Source organism: Stegodyphus dumicola, chromosome 10 (genome assembly GCF_044657685.1).
Source record: "Stegodyphus dumicola isolate Sdum_Otavi_A_Nest chromosome 10, ASM4465768v1".
NCBI classification, from domain to species: domain Eukaryota; kingdom Metazoa; phylum Arthropoda; class Arachnida; order Araneae; family Eresidae; genus Stegodyphus; species Stegodyphus dumicola.
The window spans coordinates 29,178,283-29,199,030 of NC_140777.1; the positions used below are offsets into that span (position 1 = coordinate 29,178,283).

Below are 20,748 nucleotides of genomic sequence, written 5' to 3' on the forward strand. Positions count from 1 at the left end.
CTTGTCCAATATAAATGCTGTCTTTTCTTCTTCATCAGAGTATATCTCTACTTGCCAGTATCCACTCTTTAAATGAAGTGTCAGAAACCACTTGCTTCTAGAATGAGTGTTCAGAATATCATCAATTCTAGGAAGAGGGTAGCTGTCTTTCTTTATGATATTCAATTGGTGGTGGTCAACACAAAATCTTGTGGAAACAATTTTCTTTCTGATGGGAGAGGCCCAAGAACTTGTTGAGGGCTCAATAATGTCACTTGCTTGCAAATCCTTTAGAAGTTTTCCTACCTCTTCCTGTTTAGCAATCAGTAGATGGCTTGCATTTGCTTGATTGATGGATGATCCTCCTGTATCAATTTTATGCTGTGCTAAATTGGTTCGACGTACATTGGAAGATGAGTGGGAGAAAATATCTTGAAATTCTTGAATGACACATTCTGCAGTGCCTCAGTCTTTGTCACTTAGTTGTACATTCTTCAGCAACTCTGATATTAGGGTCTCTGAAGACACAGAGAATGCAGGACTACTGATTTGTTTAATGCAGTTCACCGGAATACATGCTGCAACCATGTTGCCTTTTGTAATGACTTTCGCTTTATCAATTACACCTCTTACTAAAGTAATGGTCCTTGATAGCTCAATGAATGCCAAGATTACTAGTGTTCCTTTTTGGGCTGGTAGAGTTCTTAAGATATTCTGCTGTGCCATGCCAGAAATTTTGGTTTTCAGCTATGGATCCAGGTAGTAAAAATTCTGTTCTTTCTGGTACTGTGATACTGTCATGAGTTATTATTTGTGGACAGGTTTAACTCCTTCATCTTTAATTCTGAACAGAGTTATGCCATTAGAGGCAGAATGCAGCTTAATAGTTTATAATTCAAAGTTAAAATTTTATTTCTTTAGAAAGCCTGATCCAGGTATGCAAGGGTCTGTAGTATTTGTCACATAAGCCATGTGATGGTAGACAGCATTTTCAAATGTGATGTTAACATTTAACTTTCCATCAATGTCTATTTCATCATCAGTCATAATCTGAAGGGTAATGCAGGGTGGTATCCAGGTGAGTATACCTTCCAGTTATTGATCCAAATTTTTTCAGATGAAGGTAACAACGACTCCTGTATTGAAGGTTGTATTTCAAGGAAATCCATTTATTGGTTCTATGTTGAAGAGTCCATTACTGCTGCCAGTCATTGCAAAAGTCTCAAGGGCTTTAAAATGGAGCTTTCCAGTATCTGGCAACTTCTGTCCCATGAGATGGCTATTAAGTAATTTCCCTCTTCTTTGTGGGAGTGGTCTTAGTTCACGTTTCTTGGAGTGTTCTGTGGTTCAGTCGTATGTGTCCCTTACTACTGCAGTTACAGCACTTAAGGCTCAGTTTGTTGCTACTCCTATTCTGTTTAAAGACGTTGACCTCCCTGGTTAAATCATCTAGACGAGTAGTCAATTAATCCACTGGCTCCTGGACATGAGCAGCTCTGACTGAGTGGCAATCTCTGTGGTTTATTTGCTGTGCTGTCTCAAATTCCATGGCATACACAAAAACACTTTTTAGATCCTTGACATCCACCATTTACAGGTCTCTATATATCTCAGGATCCTGAATGTCATCTACGAAGTACTGCAGGGATAGGATTTTCCTTTTTTCTGAAAAGCCGAGATGAGAGAGCCTTTCAACATCTGTTGCAAGCTCCTGGAGTGTTTTTGTGGGCTTCTTTTGTTAAGATTTCATCTTAAGCCTGCTATAAACACTTTTCCTGAAAACTTTTAAACACTTCTCATGAAAACATAGCTCCATTAGAATAGGGCAGATAGAGCTTTGACGCATAGCTTCTGCTGTTCGGGCAGAGTTTGAAGGATATCCATTATGTTTGCTGTCAGAGAAGCGGTGGGATGAGAAGCCTTATTTTCGGAATCTCATCCATTTGCCACTATAGAGAAGTGAGTCTTATACACTTACCAAGGTCTTTTCATCATATGTTGATAGCTTTAGAGAGGGTCGAGAAGACATAGGTACAAATTTAAAGCCATCAAAGTTGCTTCCTGCTGTTGCTATAGGTAGAAATTTAAAGCTATCAGAGTTGCTGTCTGCTGTTGCTATGGGTTTCTTTAAGCTGTCAGCTTTGTTAACAGTGGCAGAAACTCTGTTAGGAGTTTGTTGTTCAATTGCAGAAAGTCCTTCTGCAATTTGTTGTTCGACAGCAGAAAGTTGTTCCCATTTGTTATTCAGCAACATAAACTCTTTCTTCAAATTCTCCAACTTTGTATTCAGCCATGTGTATTCTGCTTGCCATAGCCTCAAATTTGTCTTCTGTTATGGCAGTAATTTCTCTTTTCATTTCCTCTTGATCTACTTCAGTCTTTTATTGAAATGATTTGATGGCATCTTTTATTGGCCCACTTTCATCTCTGCTTTTTCTGCTTATATCTTTTTCTTGAACTGATTTTATGGCCCCTTCCATCTTTTCTTGGGCTGCTTTCATCTCCTCTTGGCCCACTTGCATCTTTTCCATCCTTCCGTCTACTCTTTAACCCTTTGCGACACGCATATTTAAAATATATTTTAATCTTTAAAAAAATGCCTTAGAATAAGTCAGATGGACTTACTTAAGTGCCTTTAAGGCCTGAAAAAATTCTGCGCTTTTATTTTTTACGGTGGAAGGTGGGATACCGTTTGTCCCACCATGCAACTAGCACATGTCTTATAGCATATTGGTGTATAGCAGGAAAAAAAAAATCATATGTGGAATGAATAAACAAAATAAAGCATGCATTCTAAAATATTCATAATAAACACACTAAAATGCATTTTGTACTTATTGCATATATGCATGACTTGTAAAATTTTGCATGTGTGCATTTTGCATATTTTTGCATTTAATATTTTTAAATTTTAGGAACAAAAGAAAATATTTTCTTGAATATTGTTTTAAGATTAAAATTTGATATTCGTACATATGATACTAAATAAAATATTAAAATTGGCACTTGATTCAAAAACATTTATAAATGATTAAAATTGAAAAAAGTCATTTTTCATGAAACTTTGAAAAACATGTTGTTTCATTCTTTTGTAAGCATAGAGGCACTTCACATGTTTCACACATCCAAAATGTTTGTCGTTCTTCTTTCGATATGCTGCAATATGCACATCTTCTCCTGCTTGTTCTCTTTGGCGTTTTACTTACATTTTTTAGTCTCTTTTCTGGTTGTACGAACGGCTTTTTAGTTTTCATTTGAACTGGGGATTTCAGTTTTCTTTTCAGCTCTTTCTTGCCTGCAAGTGCCATTAGACCTTCTGTAACTGAGAGAAGAAAATCTTTCATTGTTTTTACATCATGATCAGGTTCACGAACAAACTTGAATAAATGTGTTTACTATACTCGCATCTAAAAAGTAAAAAAAAAAAAAAAAAAAAATCATGTGCCACCATTTTCTTGCTTTTGCAGTCTATTTCATATAGTCCTTTCAGTTGATCAATCAGTCGACATATCCCATATTCTTATTGTATGAAATAATGCTGTTTGGGCACAGTACTTTTTTTTTTTTTTGTCTTTCCATCTCGTTCTTTTCTATTAATTTCTTTCATTTCAGTTGCCTTTTCCAAGCAAAACAGGATAGAAACGGATCTTTTATCCTTCCATTTTATGCAATAAATTGAATCATCGCTAACTGAAAAGTCTATATATTCTCTTGACATAAATTTGTCTTTTAAATTTTTGGGTAGATACTTCCGATCCATATTTACAGTGCCACATGCATAGATGGGTCTGTGTCTTTAAAAAGCGAAACAAATTATAACTACTTCCCTTTCTTCTTCAGCAATAACTTCAACCTCAGTTATTCTATCCTGGATTTCAATTTCATCTGAATCAGAACTGACATCTGAAGCAGAGTCGCAATCGGATGGCAATTCAGCAAAAAGATCCAAAGCTTCCTGAGTTGTTAATTTTTTTCGAGACATTTTAGCACATCAGATCATACAACGGATGTAAAAACGCGAGCAATCACGAAAAAAGTAGATGCAAAAAAGAAAAGAAAAAATAATCACGAGTGCTGCCATCTATTGAGCGGAAATTCAAGTGTGTGGTGGGACAAATTTTAACCCACTTATTTCAACTGCAAAATTAATATTATAAAATACTGAATCCAATTAAGATTTTTGAAAATAAAATACCTTTGAATATTAAAAAGAATCATACATATCATAAATTGTATACCAAAATTTTTAAAATATTGAAAAATGCGAGATACATGGATATCACTCTTGTGATCCTATTTTGAATATTTTTTGCTTATAAACTTAAGCCCTGGTATAGTAGTAACATCTACTGAGAAAAATAATAACTAAAATAGATTATTTTTAAAAGATTAGAAAACTTCTAACGGAAATTGCTAACTGAGAAAATAAATATTAATTAGGTGGGACATGTATTGACCCACCATGCCGCAAAGAGTTAAATGCTGCATAGGCTGTCACCAGCTGTCTTGGTTGCTCCTTCATTGCTCTTGTCAAGTGCATTCAATTCCACTTCTGACAAAAATTCTTATGGGGGTGCAGGTTTGTAATGGATTGAATGCACACGAAATGATGATAACATGATAAAATTTATTTTACCTGAAAAAACGAATTCTGGAATTTTCCACAAAAGTACTCGTGCAGTTCTTTCGAGTATGACACAGCACAATCAGTATTTACCACTTCAGACTACTAAGAATATTAAACACAGGGAAATGCAAAACAAGTTTAACCTTTTAACTGTCATGCCCGAAATAATCTTGGGCACAGCGCAGTTTTGATATTCCAAAATGTCACGCCCAAATATTACTCGGGCTAACTTTTTTTGAGTGCATCGTATTGTTATACCCGAATATATATCGTAAGAAGTTTATTCCGGCTTCAGTTCAACAGATGGCAGCATTTTACTAAAGGTTAAAGTTCAAAGTGCGTGGCATTTTTTTGATTTTTTTGACTGCAAGGCATACATTTCATTTTTGAAATAAAAAAAGAAAATTGACAATTTATGTACCCAAATCATCAAAATAACTTGACAGTTAAAAGGTTAACCCCTTAAGCTGCATTCAGACGTGGGTGTAAAGCTCATAGAGGCATAGTCATAAGGACATAAAATACGGGACATCCGTTCACACCTGCGAGACGGGGGTCTAAGCTGTGGCCAATGAGAGAAGCTAAATTTGCACATGGGTGGATATGTCTACACCTTTCGTGCGCTGTTTTTCCAGCACGATTGATTTTCTGCGCTCGCTCTGCTTGTTTTCGTTATTTTGTGCCATGACTTTTACAGCTCGCCACAAAGTTTTACTGGTTCAACAAAATGCTCTTTTATCTGCCCTTTTTATAAGCCAAGAGGCAACGGAAGAAGGTAAAAAAAGAAAAATAACGAAATGATCTAGAGATATTTTTTGAAAGACCAATACTTGGTTGGCACATATCTTTCTGTGCAAAGCAGTATGGAATATTTCTGCATTGTACTGTAGTACTCTCTATACTATAAACATGCGCATGCATATTTATATACTATATAAAACCTTCTTCAATTTTTATATATAATTTCTCTTAGGAGAAATACAATATTCTAAATATGCCTAATTAAAAAAAAATCTTGAGGATAACTAACAGATAGCCTGTATATAGTATCTTTCCATTTTGCAGGTGTGAAAGCAGTTAAGCTAAAAACAGTACTTACCATACATTATTATTATTTTTTTAATTTTCAATCAAAAGGAACATGTTTCTGTGACAGTGAAACGTGTGCTTAGCACTCCTTATTCACTCTCCCTGTCGATCGCTATAGTAGTTTGCTGCACTACCAGTATCGATTATCACTAGTACTAGTATCCCACAACTGGTCACAATGACCAGCAACCACAACTAGTACAATACTAGGAAACGTTCACCCAACAATGTATTTTATGCTCAATTATTAAATACATTTTGCTGTGTTGCCAGCTGTTTGTGTACATCTATTTTTTAATAATTTGCATGTATAAGCCGCACCCCTGAATTTAATTTCAACATATGCTGCCATTTCTATTTACGACCAAATCTCAAAAGTAATTTCACATTGACAAATTTTAGGTACCCAAGTCTTCAAATACATTTAAATTAGAAACATTCATACCTTATGCAGGAATTTCTACCAGAGAAATAGCATGAATTTAATGATCAAAATTCCATTGAAATGATAGTAATAAAGAGTGGATAATAATAACAAATACTATTCATTAAATTATAGTCCATGTTATGAATTATGTGTGCTATTTAGTTTCATTAAAAGTAAATTCCTTTCATGGAGAACGTAATTAAAAAACATAACAGAACTTAAACATAACAAACAGGAGACAAAACTGTCTAGACTGTTGACTGTTGTTTTAAGGATGTTTCACTACATTTTTTCTTTCTTGGAATTCATAAGAGCATTTTCTCAAAAGATTAATCTTTTATTACTTAAACAAAGCTTACACCATTCAATTGACTATTCTTAAATAAGTGAAAATAATTGTTTCTTTTTTTTCTAAAGTAATATTTTTACTGTTAAAAAAAACAGCAGATTCTTGATATTGATTTGATGTTTTAGTAAAATTAATTCATGAAGTTTGTTTGGAAAGAAAATCAGCATTTGAAGCAAATAGCAATACAATATTTCCAGCTTTTTTAATAAATTTATTCTTAAATACAAAAATAATTAAACAGGAAAAAATTATAGTAATAATTTAATTATAGACATTAAAGAAAGTAATAATAATTTACACAGAAAAAATAAAATTTTTATAAGCATGCATTTTTTTTAAAGAATTTTCATAGTAAAATGAAAAATACTGGATGGGATCAGTCATCTACAGGATCATACGCAGCGTGCATAATCCTGAGTTTAACTTTTGCTTTACGAGTTTTATCCATATTTTGATCAACTCTTTATTTCGCTCGGATACGATTACAACTCATTATTTCATTCGGATACGATTACAACCCATTCCGATACGATGTGTTCCATATTTAAAAAAAAGTCGCCTTCGATGTGACAGCGAAATCGTCTGAAGAAAGCCGCTTCGTTTGAGCTTCGCTCTGATTGGTCGATGCTTATCCCAAACTCGGCGTAAAGTTGAAAACTTGAAACCCTATGCCACGAGCTCTAAACCAGATTCTGTGACATAGCAGTGACTGGTTGCCTTGGCAACAGAGCTCTGCTTTAACCACTTGTGCCCTTTACGCCCTCGTCTGAATGGGGCCTTAATTGCCGCGGCCGTATATATATATATATATATATATATATAAGCTTTGCTCAGCTGATGCGTTATTCGTCCTGGGCATATATATACGTTCTTCTGAAATACTATCATTTGCTTTGCGCTGCTACCAGTGAAATTATTGGCAAAGATTTGGAATGCAACACCACAATGACCTTGGCAGAATATGTGAAGGAGAATATTATTTCAGAGAAGAGGAGGGGGGAGAATTGGAGAGGGGGATGTTTCTGAAACGGTGAAAGTAATGACTGCATGGTTATTGCATGTTTTTCTGTTTGAGTAAAATGTATTTTTTTATTCTGTGTCTTCCGTTTTCGTTTACTGTTTGCAGTAGTTGCTTTTTGTAGTAGGTGATGGGGAAAGTAATGACTGCGTGGTTATTTCTCGTGTTTCTGTTTGAATAAAACATATTTTTTTTATTCTCTGCTTTTCGTTTACTGTTTGTAGTAGGTGCAGGTGCCAGGAATAAAGAAAGATATAACGGATGCTTCAAACCTACTTACCTTTTTTGAATTATTTTTTGATAAACTGCTCGTCCTTCATACTGTTACTGAAAATAACCTTTTTGCAGACCAGTATATGAACCAAAATCCTGCTAAAGAAAAATCAAGAACAAAATTGTGGCATCCAACCAATTCAGAAAAAATATATATTTTTTTTTTTAGGTATACTGATTTTACAAGGTAAACATTGAAGCCTGATATTACACTTTACTGGTCTAAAAATTTCATCGAAACTCCATTTTTTGGGAACTTTTTTATTATACATTATTTTTATTATACAAATCATTTTTATTATACCTACATTTTTATTACACAAATCATTTTTATTATACCTACATTTTTTTATTACACTTTTACTCTAAACATTAAATTTTGTATTTTCATTTTTTCTTTTATTCGTTATTTTGTAAAAGTAAACAGTTTTTAAGCAGCAAAATTTGCACTTATTTGCCCCCTAATACATCGCATAACTACGCGCTACTGTGTAAAAAACGGTGTCACTAAGGAGTGAATCTTGTACTTTTTCCATGGCAGTTAAGGTGTTAAAAAGTAAAGTTCACACATGATCTCTTAATACTCGGAACTTAACTCTAAACTAAACTAACTGATGTTTTCTTTGGACTTATTTAGTTTTCCCCAGGCTGCTGAGAAATTTCCAACATCTTTGATTTCGTGAAATTGTTGGAAGGAATGCAAAATTGCCAAATGGATTCCAATCGTGGTGATTTTTGGCTATTTCTTGTCAATTTCTGGAACAAAAACTAGTTGCTAAAACCATCACTAACTTCGTGCTACTATACCTCAATGTTAAATGGACCTGCCCCTGTAATGTTATTTTTTTAGCAGAGCTTCACTCTCTTGAGGCATTTCATGTTACATTCTACAAGAGGTACTCTGATTTATATATAATGTTACTAAAATTATTTCCATACATACAAAATTTGTAATAACATTTTATGGTGTTCCTATATTAATTGCCATTTAAAACTGGTTTTTCCTTTTTGAGCCACTTCATGTATTGTAAATGATTATGTGAAATAAGAAGCTTTAAATGATATCCTTCAGGAAGATCTGCAGTTATTATTTCAGAATTTTAAGGGATATTTAATTTTAAATTTGTGTAAACATTTTATGAAATTTTTTTTTTCTATAAATACATATGTAAAACACTGGCAGGTAAACAGTACTTTATTTCTTAGGTACTTTGTCTTGTGGGAAGAGCACTGAACATATATCCTTTAAGCTACATAGTTAATCACTTCCGTGAACATAAAATAACTAAAAAGATGATGTTTATAATGTGGTTTAGTGGTAAGTTCATCTGTGTTTTTATAATGAATTTCTGCCACAAAAAATCTGTGCACCAAAAAAGAATTGTTAGTATCGGATAAAATTTTATGTTTATGAGTGTTATATGGATATAAGTGAATGATTACAGAATTAAGATAAAAAGATAATTCATTACAAGAAGAACTACAGATGAATAGAAATTTATATATACTGTGGGGCATCTTGAGTGTGAATTCATGACATGCTTTATCGATGACAGATTGGGATCGGTCAGTCAAGGAAACGGGTGGTAATGTGATGGAGGCATTCCTGTGACACACTTGTTGTATGTGGTCGAGCATTGCTCTCCTGAGAAAAATGCCTCTTGGGAACCCAGATAATACAACTTGTACGAATGCTCATACTTGTATGAGTAAGCAATCTATGTGGCTGAGGAATGTCGCACATGCACAATTCATCATGGTGTCATTGAGAGGTGACTGGATGTCATGTATGATGGCACTCCAACCATTACATTGTGGTGTGTTAATGTAAAGCAAAGGTAGAATTGAGGCATTCACTGTTGGCTTCCATATAAGTACAGAATTGTTATCTCTGCCCAAATTGAATCTTAATGGGTGTCATTGGCAGCACATATATTAGGCACTGCAATACCAGTTGCTTTTCAGCCGCGTGCCTCAAAATGGTATAGATAGACACAGGAGCCTGTGTTGAAAGTGCTGCTTGTGCCTGAATGACAGACTGATGCAGTTGGTCATGTTGGGTAAAGTAATGATTCTCTTGGCTGTTGGTTTGCCAAGGGCATTCTGAGCCTAGTCACCATTTATGCAACCTCTCTGGTGTCCATTTATCCCTAAACCTCATTGAGGAGCCTAGATGGCAGCTATTCGTAGAGTTGATAATGAATCTTTTATGATTCCCATGATTCTTCCCATCTCAGACTCTTCAGTAGTGGTGTAACGGTATCCCTCGTGAGAAAGCAATTCTCAGTAAAAAATTAAATGTAGGCCTATGCATACTTTTTTCATGTGTTAGGATAAAGTTCTCTCTGGGGCATTATACAATTTGTCATCATGCTGGATTTTGAATTATTTGCAAATTTTTTTGATGCCTACCTTCCTGCCAAGTTTTGTTATGACCTGACAGTTATTTCTTGGTGCACAGATTTTTATGGTTGTTTTTGTACACACATTCTATGTAATTAAAAATTTTATTTAAAATATAATTATTTCATTATTTTCTGTTATAATGATTTTAGAAGTGTTTGTAATTTATTATACATGAAAGTCTTTAAGAGTTTTTTTCCTAAAAAATATGAATAATTCATGTAAAACTCACAAAGGCTTGGTATAGACCACAGGTCTTCAAAGTGGTCAATATTGCCTTCCCCAGGGTCAGTATGATAGTGAGATAGATGAATTTGGGCTTAGGTTACTGGAAAAGTAATTTAAAATTTACTAATATAATAAGTAACTAAATTAGAATGATTTAATTTTGAAATTAATTGAACATTGCTATATAAAAGAATAATTTTATTATATAAAAAATGAAACATTAATTGGAATTTCTTATTAGAAAAGGTAAATAATCAAAGCAAAATATGCTGCAGTGGTATTATCAAACTGAAACTTCTCACTGTGAAGTAGTTTATTAATATACATCACAATAATATTGATCATCATATATTGATAGTCAGAGAATTCTGCTGCTTTAATAAAAGTTTGTTTAATGGCTTTCATTAGTTTTAAATATATCAGCTATAATTTGAAATATAATGAAGAGGCTAAAAATTTATAATACAGTCAAAAGTCGTTAATCCGGACTCGTCGGGACTTCGGCAGTTCCGGATTATCAATTTTTCCGGATTATAGATCATCAGTTTAAATCTTGTGAGATGGCATGCAGAAATGCTAAAATTAAAAATATGAAAGCGTAATTTATGAAATAAAGAACAATTATGATCTAAAGGGTATCAAAATTTACAAAAAAAAAAAGCTTAATATTTATTTGTTTACTTTATTAAACATTTCTTTCAATGTAAGTTGTTTAAGTTGCTTCATTTTATGTAATACTTTCTCTTTAATTCTATAAACAGACATAATTTCTTGTTCAGTTACAAAGTTCCGCTGTTCAAGTCCCGTAATTGCTGTGCCGAGAATACCGACTAACATGTCAATCGAAATTTTTTCGTTTTCACTAACCTCTCTGTCACCTTCTTCATGTCTTTATCCATTTTTTGCAGCAATTCCACTTTTTGTTTGATGGACATCGAAACATACTTTCGTTTTGTAGATCCTTTGGGAGCTCCAGCATCGGAAATTCTATTTGACATAATCGAAAGTTCAAGTTTACTTTTATAAAATTGCTTTTACAGTCTGCAAAAAATAATAAGCCAGATCCAATTTGAAGATTAAGGAACAACGCAATCATCAACATTAACTGAAATATATAATTAGATAATTTTAGCTTATACCGTCCGTTATACATAAAACGCGCACGCGAAAACGTATTCTGCGCTTGCGCACACGCGCAGTCGTAAAGGTCTTAGGCGCAGGCGTAAACGCCTATGCGCATGCGTCAACGCGGTGCATGCGCAGAAAGTTTTTAGCTTTGAGGTCCAGATTATAGATCATTCCGGATTATGGGTGTCCAAATTAACGCCTTTTGACTGTATATAAATATAAAATAAACAATTCTAAAGCTATATTAGTATTTTTAAATTCCTATCATAATTACATAATTTTAAAGTAAAAGGGGGTTGATAAGAAATTCTGAAATTCTTAAAAGGATCTCAAAAAGTTGAGGATATCTGCTCTGTAGACTTTTAACAAGGTAATTTATTTGCAAAATGAAGTTATGAATTCAGTTTGCAACCAACTGTACTATATTGTTTGAAAATTATGGCTGTAAAATAATACTAAAGACATTCAGTAAGTTTTACACAATTGTATGAAATAAATATCCTTTATAACTTACTCAGTTTTCACTTCACATATACTCAGCACTTTGATCACATATACTCACACCTACCAAATTTCATTTATGTAGCACAACTCCTTCTTAGTGTTGAGATTTTTTTCCCTCCTGTCAGTGTATGTAATATAGTACCAAGTCCAAAACTCGTACATCTAATATCCAGAATGAACTAATATCTCGACCTCTGGACCTCTAGCAATGTTTTTTCTTTTAAGAATTTTTATTTATTTATTAGCCCAAAGGAGCAGTTTGCCCAGAAGGGCTATTGATTTTGTTTTGGTATTTTGCGCTGAACGGGAACGGCAGTATAAACAACATTTCTTTTTCCAAATTGTTGCCACCAAATATTAGAACCCTGCATTATATTTAAAGAAATTAAATGATGAAGAATCTGCATGAACTTATGTATGTTTCTTGCACTATGAAAAAATGGTACCTAGAGACATCAAATTTTGAATAGTGTAGTCCTCCACTCGATGGGCATCTGGAAGCCCTAATTTGGAATTTATTTTATTATCTGTTTTATATTTTGTAAAACATTAGCGAATTTTTATTTAACAAGCTCAATGATTTCAAAGTGAGCAATGGCAACACTGTACGGGGATAAAATATCTCCAGTGCATAAGACTGTGTATTGGAAATTCTAAAGGTATGCTCTCTTTAAATTATTTTGTGATATTGCTGTTGAATTGAATTTTATGGTTTAAGTGCTATGAACATGATATTTAATAATGCTAATGCACAAAATGTAAAAAAACGGCCCCTTGGGCTTATAAAATCTGGAAGCTTTCAGATTTTGTTTTTATATATTTTTTAAAGTTTGAGGATGGAGAAAAAGTAGGAATGCTATAAAAGCGATTTTTCATCTGACTAACTGAGATTCCTGTGTGTCACTTTCAGACAGGCAGTGATTTATTGACCTCATATTGATGTTAGCCATGACCACATTTTCTTCCCTTGAGTGATTGAGGGAGGGGGTTAAAATTTTTTTATCTGACCTGAACTATAAGTAAAGACCAATACATATTTATTTGGAATAGGATGTTGCTTCAACTGGCTTTCTTTCATTAGCATTAAACAGGGAATGTAGGGAAGGGAGAAAGATTCCAGAAAACTTAAGTTCAGTTAATATAATAAATTGCACTCTTCCATTAACATTTTGATTTAAAGTAGCTTATTATTTTATTCCATATATTATCAGTCTTATCAAAATTACAGTTTTAGTATATGGTAGATAACATTACTCTTTTTCTTGAAACTGTACATTTAGCAATCAGCCAATAAATATCGGAATTTCATATGCACTGAAATGCAGAAATAAAATAGCTTTTTAAAAATGGATGCTGCAGTAAGAACATCCAAGAACTCTAGAAATGCTTTAAAAAAATCTGATGTGTGAGGCACTGCAAGATTTTGCGAGGATGTGTCTGCAGATATTTTTTAAAAATCCTTGGAATAATTTGTAGCCAGCTACCAAATTTCATGTTGATGAGGATGAGAACCACCAGTCTAAAGGCTTTCATATATCCCAAGAAAACAAAATTCTGATTAATAGAATATCAGAACAAATGCTAAATGAAGATGATGTGACTGAAGTCATTTATTGCGATGACAGTGACTTAGTCCTTAATCAGTTAATGGTATGGCAAATATCTGTTCTATGGTTTTAAATCTAGAAAATATCCCCATTTTGATTTCAAGTCTCATTTTAATTTCATGTGGTGGTGATTCAGAAAAAAATCTTTCTTAATGCAAAATAAGTCTTTCTAAAAGAAATTATTAAAAATGAATTTTTTTTTAGATTGAAATGCACTTTACTAGATTTAAACTGGTGATCTAAAATCCCAAATTGCTGATATCTTGATAATTATGAATCTTTGTATTATATAAACTAAATTGTATTTATTTTATTTATATAATATACACAGTTGATGTTTTTAGAACATTTCATTGTAGCTAATAAAATGTTTTTTCAATACCATATGCTATGTAAATAGTACGAAACAATCTTTCTGAAATGTTTGTTATGATGTTACTATATGTTACCATTTTAAAAAATTTTTAATGTTTTCAGTTTTTTTTTTTTCAGATTTTCAGTGTTAAATTCTTTTTTGTGGATTAGACTGAAATTTGAAATTTTTGGATTGCAGTTAAAAATTAAGACAAATTTTGAGTTTATATATATTTAATTTACTATATTTTACAATAGAAAGTACAGAAAAATGCCATATTTTCCTTTATAGCAAATTCCTTTGCTTCTTATGTAAATTTGATATAATAAATTTTTAGATTTTATCATGGTAAAAGTATATTTTAGGGTACCCGTTGGCGAAACTTAGCAGTTTGTGGCAGTACATGGATATCAAATTTGTGCAAGTCTTTGACTTGTTATTTTGGCTTGCGTCCAAAAATCGCCGCTACACAAAGCCGAAACAACAAGACAGGTTCAGGTGGAAATGTAGTGGGACACCCAATGTTTACTATAAGTAATGTAGGTATAGTCTCACTACACTTCGGTTTATTTTTAAAATTAATATTCAAAATAGTACATAATATAATATAACACATAATATAACATTATAAATAGCATATCAATATTTTGATTGATATCATATCTATTAGATATAATTATAGAAGTTATAATAGGTATAATAATAGTAGGCTAACAGTCATAATTTATAACAGTTCATAATTTATAATAAAAGTTCCTTGAGATAAAGTTTATTATATGAATCTGTATATTCTTCCTCTTCTTTTTCTTTTTTGTTTTTATCATTATTATTGCAAGGGTTTGTTTTTAAGATAATTAGATAATAAATGTTTTAGATGAATTGCAGCTTCAAAAATGAGTTTTGACATTAATTACTTTAGTGCTCACATAAATTTTTGCCTATTGAAGATAAATATTTGATAGTATTTTCTATTTTATTTTTTAAATGTTTGTTGGTAATTGCAAAGCGAAGGAAGGCATTGATATTTGAATTAGGAAATTTAATATGAGTTGACTTTGTTAAGGAACAAAACAACAAGACAGAGAATTACACAAACTCGGTATCCATGTACACATCGACCTACTTTCCCTTAACCCCTTCGAGCCAGGTAGCGAAAATGCGCGCTTATCGCTGAGGCCGGCAGTGTCTTATGCGAGCGTCTCTCCAGGGCCGGGGGCTTTTGTGCTACTAAGCCTAAATCCGTGAAATTTCCGAAGTATCAACGCATTGTTTAATAATGCTCTATAGAGTATTTAAACGGCTCATGCTTTATAGATATTTTTATATGTATACTTTAATTACCTTATTTCTTGTTTAAATGCATATTTTACACATTTTATTTTAATTACTCACCATTTTATGAATTTTAACATTATACATCTGAAAACTAAATATATTACTTAAAATTCTCTTTTCATATGAAAAATTTGAAAACAGGGATCTACACACAGTCCTACGTTACATTCCTTGCACTCGTAATAACACATTTGTCGTTTTGGAGGATTTTGCTGGGAATGTGAACAAACGGAACATCGTTGTCTCATTTTCTTATCAGTCTCTTCTGAACAAAGTTTTGGTAAATGTCTTTCAGTTAATCTGAGCGGATTTAATGATTCTGCTGATCTTGGTGTGATTGCAACGGTAAAAACAGAAAGAATTCACGTCTAACAAATTTTCTATTAAAAAATATTTATTCGGTCTGTTTCTACCCAACGCAAAATACCCAACGCTTTAGCGAAAACAAAACTTCTCTACTTACAATAAATTGGGGGATTGGATTCAGAAATGTATGTATATATACATGTAAGATATAGCAATCTGCCATTTTGTGGCAGAAATAATTTCTGCCATCTTGTGGCAGAAATTATAGTTTGAAAAACGTTCCAAAGTACTGGCACAAATACGTGGCAGTAGGTAGAGAACGGAACAATCCTCTGGCACGCCTGCGTGTCGGCCGGTAGGTAAGTGTGTTCATTGCTGGCACGTATATGTGACAGTCGGCGCGAAGGGGTTAAAAAAAATCCCAGAATTGCACAAAAATGGCATTGCGCACTCCCTTGACTTTATCCATGTACACATCGACCTATTTTCACTTAACCTTTTGCGGTCGTATGTCCACTCTCAGCCACCAAAGCCTTTTTACTGTTCTGGTCGTATGTCTGCTCTCAGCCACCACAGCAAGGATCTATACGAATTGTATACTGTATGCATTCATGTATCAGTTTGTACTTTTCCTATACGAACCTCAATGCATAAAGAACTATTCACGAACCAATACAGTGCTCCATCGATTGGAGATAACGTAATCAAATCTAAACAAAAGTTGTGACCCAGCGCTCGCCATGCAGGACGCAGTGGTGAGTCAATCGTCTTTTGAACGTAATGAAATCGACAATACCTTGTAGAATTCCAAAGAATATTTTATAAATTTAACAGTAATGAGACATTTTCTCTTTTTAAAATATTCCAGATTAGAGGTTTTTACAATAAATAATTACATTTTATATAAGGTATCAGCTAGAAGAGAGAACAGGACACCTATTCCACATTTTATGTTCGTCCAAAAATTGGTGGCACAACTGGTAGGTGATTTTCGTGACGGAGCAGATTCAAAACCAGGAAGACCATCGACCTCTGATAAGGAAGAGAGACTTGATGGAAAATTGCATATTTTGCAGCATTGTGAAAATGTAAAAAGTAAAGATTGTAGTGTATGTTCAAATAGAAAGATTAAGGATGGAAGGCACCAAACCAGTTATTTTTGCGATATATGCACTCGAAAACCTGGCCTGCATGTTGGAGAGCGTTTTGAAAAATATCACACGAAGGAGAATTATAAAACATAATTTTTATACAAAAACATATCACTAGATGAGTGTATTGAATAAAGATATATCTAAAGTTCACAAAAGAATACTAAATCTTGTTTATCGATCGTAAACTTGCGTGTTATGTATCCCTGCTCTATCGACAAAAATTAATTCCAACCAGTACGATACCCATCTCCAAATTTAATCCGATTGCAAAGGGTTAAAAAAAATTGGAGAATGAAATACATTCCGGTGACGTCGGAGGTCACATGATGTAAGAACTGCTAATGTAAACAAACAAGCTTTTGCTATGTTAGATGAAATGAAATTTCGGAAACTTTTTTTTATTTTTAATTAGTTATGAAATTTGCATTTCATATTTAATTATTATTTCATTCATTAATTAACTGTTCATTCATTTGGTTAGTATAATTTTGATAACTCTCGTATGTTACTGTTATCTTCATGATACTCTTTTGTTCGCTACTTTACCATGTTTTAATTGTTAATATTTATTTATGAATTCTTTCCTTGATTTGATAATTAATTCATTTATAAAAAATGTAAAAATGAATACATAAAATCATGACTAGAAGAGAAACACGCTAATGTGACAATCAAAATCGTAAAAAACAACCTTATATTTAGCGTAGGTATAATGAAACACTCAATCGATTTCGAGGGCAGCTAAAGGTCCCTCCTCATCAGGAGAAAGAAATACATAGAAAGAAGAAAATAGGAATCACAGAAACACGTGGTGCTTATCAGCACTGCACGTGGTTATAACAATATAACAATATATTGTTAATGCTTTTCTAACAATAACCTTTCAGAGGATGGCTGGTGTGACATAAATAGATGATTAAATTGAAATAAAAAATATTATTGATTATCTAAGATGACAGAATAGTTTGATGCATCACCATGGTCATCAAAATTAGCAAACACTGTTGGTGTAAGGAATATATTGTTTTTTGTATTAACTGGAATTTAAAACAAATTTTTTCGTTTATCACGTTTAACAGGTTAATTTCAGTACATTAATACTAATTTATATTTTTCAAATGAATTTTTATTTCCGTTATATTCTTTTCTGTGCTAACTTGAATTTAATACAAATTTATTTAGTATATCACGTTTAACCAGTTAGTTTTACATCTACATGCTTATTATCTGTGAATTTTTACTACCATATGCTTAATATATTGTTTTGTCTGCTAACTTGAATTTAACATGCACTAAAAATCACGTTTACAAAATATCACGTTTGCGGCTCGGCTCATCGCCGATGAAACGCGAGCTTGGCGAGTAAAAATGCAACGGCGCCAACTGGTTCTTTCCCGAAGCGCCAACGGATGCCGATGAAAAACGCCAACGTCTGCGGATGAAAACCCGACCCTTCTTTATGACATCAAAGAAAGAGAAATCATTTCCAAGTATATTTTTTAATTTCTCGCAATAGCCATAAAATTCTAAATTCGAAAAGTAAATTAATTTCAGCGGAATATCTGCTATCGACTCCATTGTAAACATAGCACATGCAGATGTTGTTGTTTGTAAACCACATTTTCCCTCTTCTTCTCTTGCGGAATGTATCTCATTGCACAAACTAGGCTTTGCGCACTCCCTTGAGTTTGTCCATGTACACATCAATATATTTTTACTTAAAAAGTCAAAGGAGCACCCAATTCTGCAGTAGAGGCAAACAAAAAGTACATAATCTCAATAAACTACATTTTAAACCAAACAATTTTAATTTAAACAATTTTAAAACAAACAACTTTCGTTCCAAACCATACAGAAACTTCATACTACATTCAACCATGTTACCATCTAAACATTGAAATAAGCAATGTATTTCCTAACCAAACACACCACAAAAGCCCTTACCTTTCGTTCCAAACCATACAGAAACTTCATACTACATTCAGCCATGTTACCATCTAAATAATGAAATAAGCAATGTATTTCCTAACCAAACACACCACAAAAGCCCTTACAAAACACCCCATGATTCAAAATTTCACGGAATATTGCAAACGATTACGTCATAATAGGGTTTCCGTAACATTCAACTACTCAGGTTACCATAAATGAAACAATAACTTGGCGATAAATGAAGCAACAACTTCGCGATAATACAAGGGGTACCCTAAACTCATCTCTAACCTTTTATCATTAATACAGTCAAAAGTCGTTAATCCGGACTCGTCGGGACTTCGGCGATTCCGGATTATCGATTTTTCCGGATTATAGATCATCAGTTTAAATCTGGTAAGATGGCATGCAGAAATTACAAAATTAAAAATATGAAACCGTAATTTATGAAATAAAGAACAATTATGATCTAAAGGGTATCAAAATTTACAAAAAGAAAAAGCTTGATATTTATTTGTTTACTTTATTAAACATTTCCTTCAATGTAAGTTGCTTCGTTTCATGTGATAATACTTTCTCTTTAATTCTATTAAACAGACATAATTTCTTGTTTAGTTACAAAGTTCCGCTGTTCAAGTCCTATAATTGTTGTGTTGAGAATACCGACTAATTTGTCAATCGAAATGTTTTCGTTTTCAATAATCTCTGGGTCACTTTCTTCACTATCGGAAGCGAATTATAATGACGAGGAACTTGATTTAAATCATATCAAAGACGGAGTACATCGAGATGAAATACTACACTTACGGAATTATAAACCAAATAAAATAAAAACATCTGCCCTGAAGATAAGGATAGTGCTGACAGATCAACTTCCAATCCGCGGCGTGAAATTGATAAACAGATTTCGGATTTCAAAACATACTTTCGCTTTGTAGATACAAATTACAGGTTTAATCCTAGTATCCGGTGCACACGGGATTTGGCTACTTTTGGCTACTTTTGAGCAGTAGGAACGCGACATATACGATGAGTAGTAAACAGGTCATTCAAAGAATATATATGGTTATACATAATATATACTATATATACACACAGTATATATACTATGTATATACACACATAGTATATAGTGTATAGTATATATATAGACGTTCTTTGGATCATTTTTGGTGTTGGCGATAATTTTCAAAATCGCGCCAAGGCTGCACCGTATACTAGGATTTTACCGAAATTATGTATTAGTAAATATATATCGGAAATTCTATTTGATATAATCTTTCTAATCTATCATAATCTAATAATGACGTTTCTGCCCCCCCCCCCTCTGCCGCAGAGCAGCGGAAATTGATAAACAGATTTCGGATTTCAAAACATACTTTCGCTTTGTAGTAAATATATATCGGAAATTCTATTTGACATAATCGAAAGTTCAAGCTTACTTTTATAAAATTGCTCTAACAGTCTGCAAAAAATAATAAGCCGGATCCAGTTCGAAGATTAAGGAACAACGCAATCTGCAACATTAACTGAATTAGATAATTTTAGCTTAGCGTATATCTCCGTTACACATTAAACGCGCATGCGCACAAACATATTCGCAGCCGTAAGAGTCTTACGCGCTCTCGTAAACGCCTGTGCGCATGCGTGAACGCGACGCATGCGCAGAAAGTTTGTAGCTTTGAGGTCCGGATTATAGATCATTCCGGATTATGGGTGTCCGATAATATGCTATGCTTGCTATACGCATGATGACTTGAATAGAAATAATAAGCAAAATTCATTTTCTTTTTAAGTTTTGTAATTGATATCAGTTAAAAAAGCTGAATGTACAGCATATTAAGTTTTTAAAAATTTAAAAATTTCTTATTTTTAATAAAATAAAAAAACCTTGTTTATTATTATGCATTTATAGTTTATTTAATATTTTAAACAGAGGCTTGCTTATTATTATGCATTTATGTTTTATTTCATATTTTAAACAGAAGGTTTGTATATCATATAATGTATTGAAAACTTTCAATGCAAAACAGA

General features: G+C 32.9%; 1 protein-coding gene across 1 annotated transcript in view; it reads left to right on the forward strand.

Moving 5' to 3' along the window:
• Positions 1–20,748, forward strand: part of Nhe1 (Na[+]/H[+] hydrogen exchanger 1) — a 134,957-nt gene that overhangs the window by 94,580 nt on the left and 19,629 nt on the right. The window contains exon 12 of the mRNA XM_085825100.1: positions 8,969–9,080. Within this exon, the coding sequence (XP_085681226.1) occupies positions 8,969–9,080 (112 nt within the window). The remainder of the gene's footprint in view (positions 1–8,968; positions 9,081–20,748) is intronic.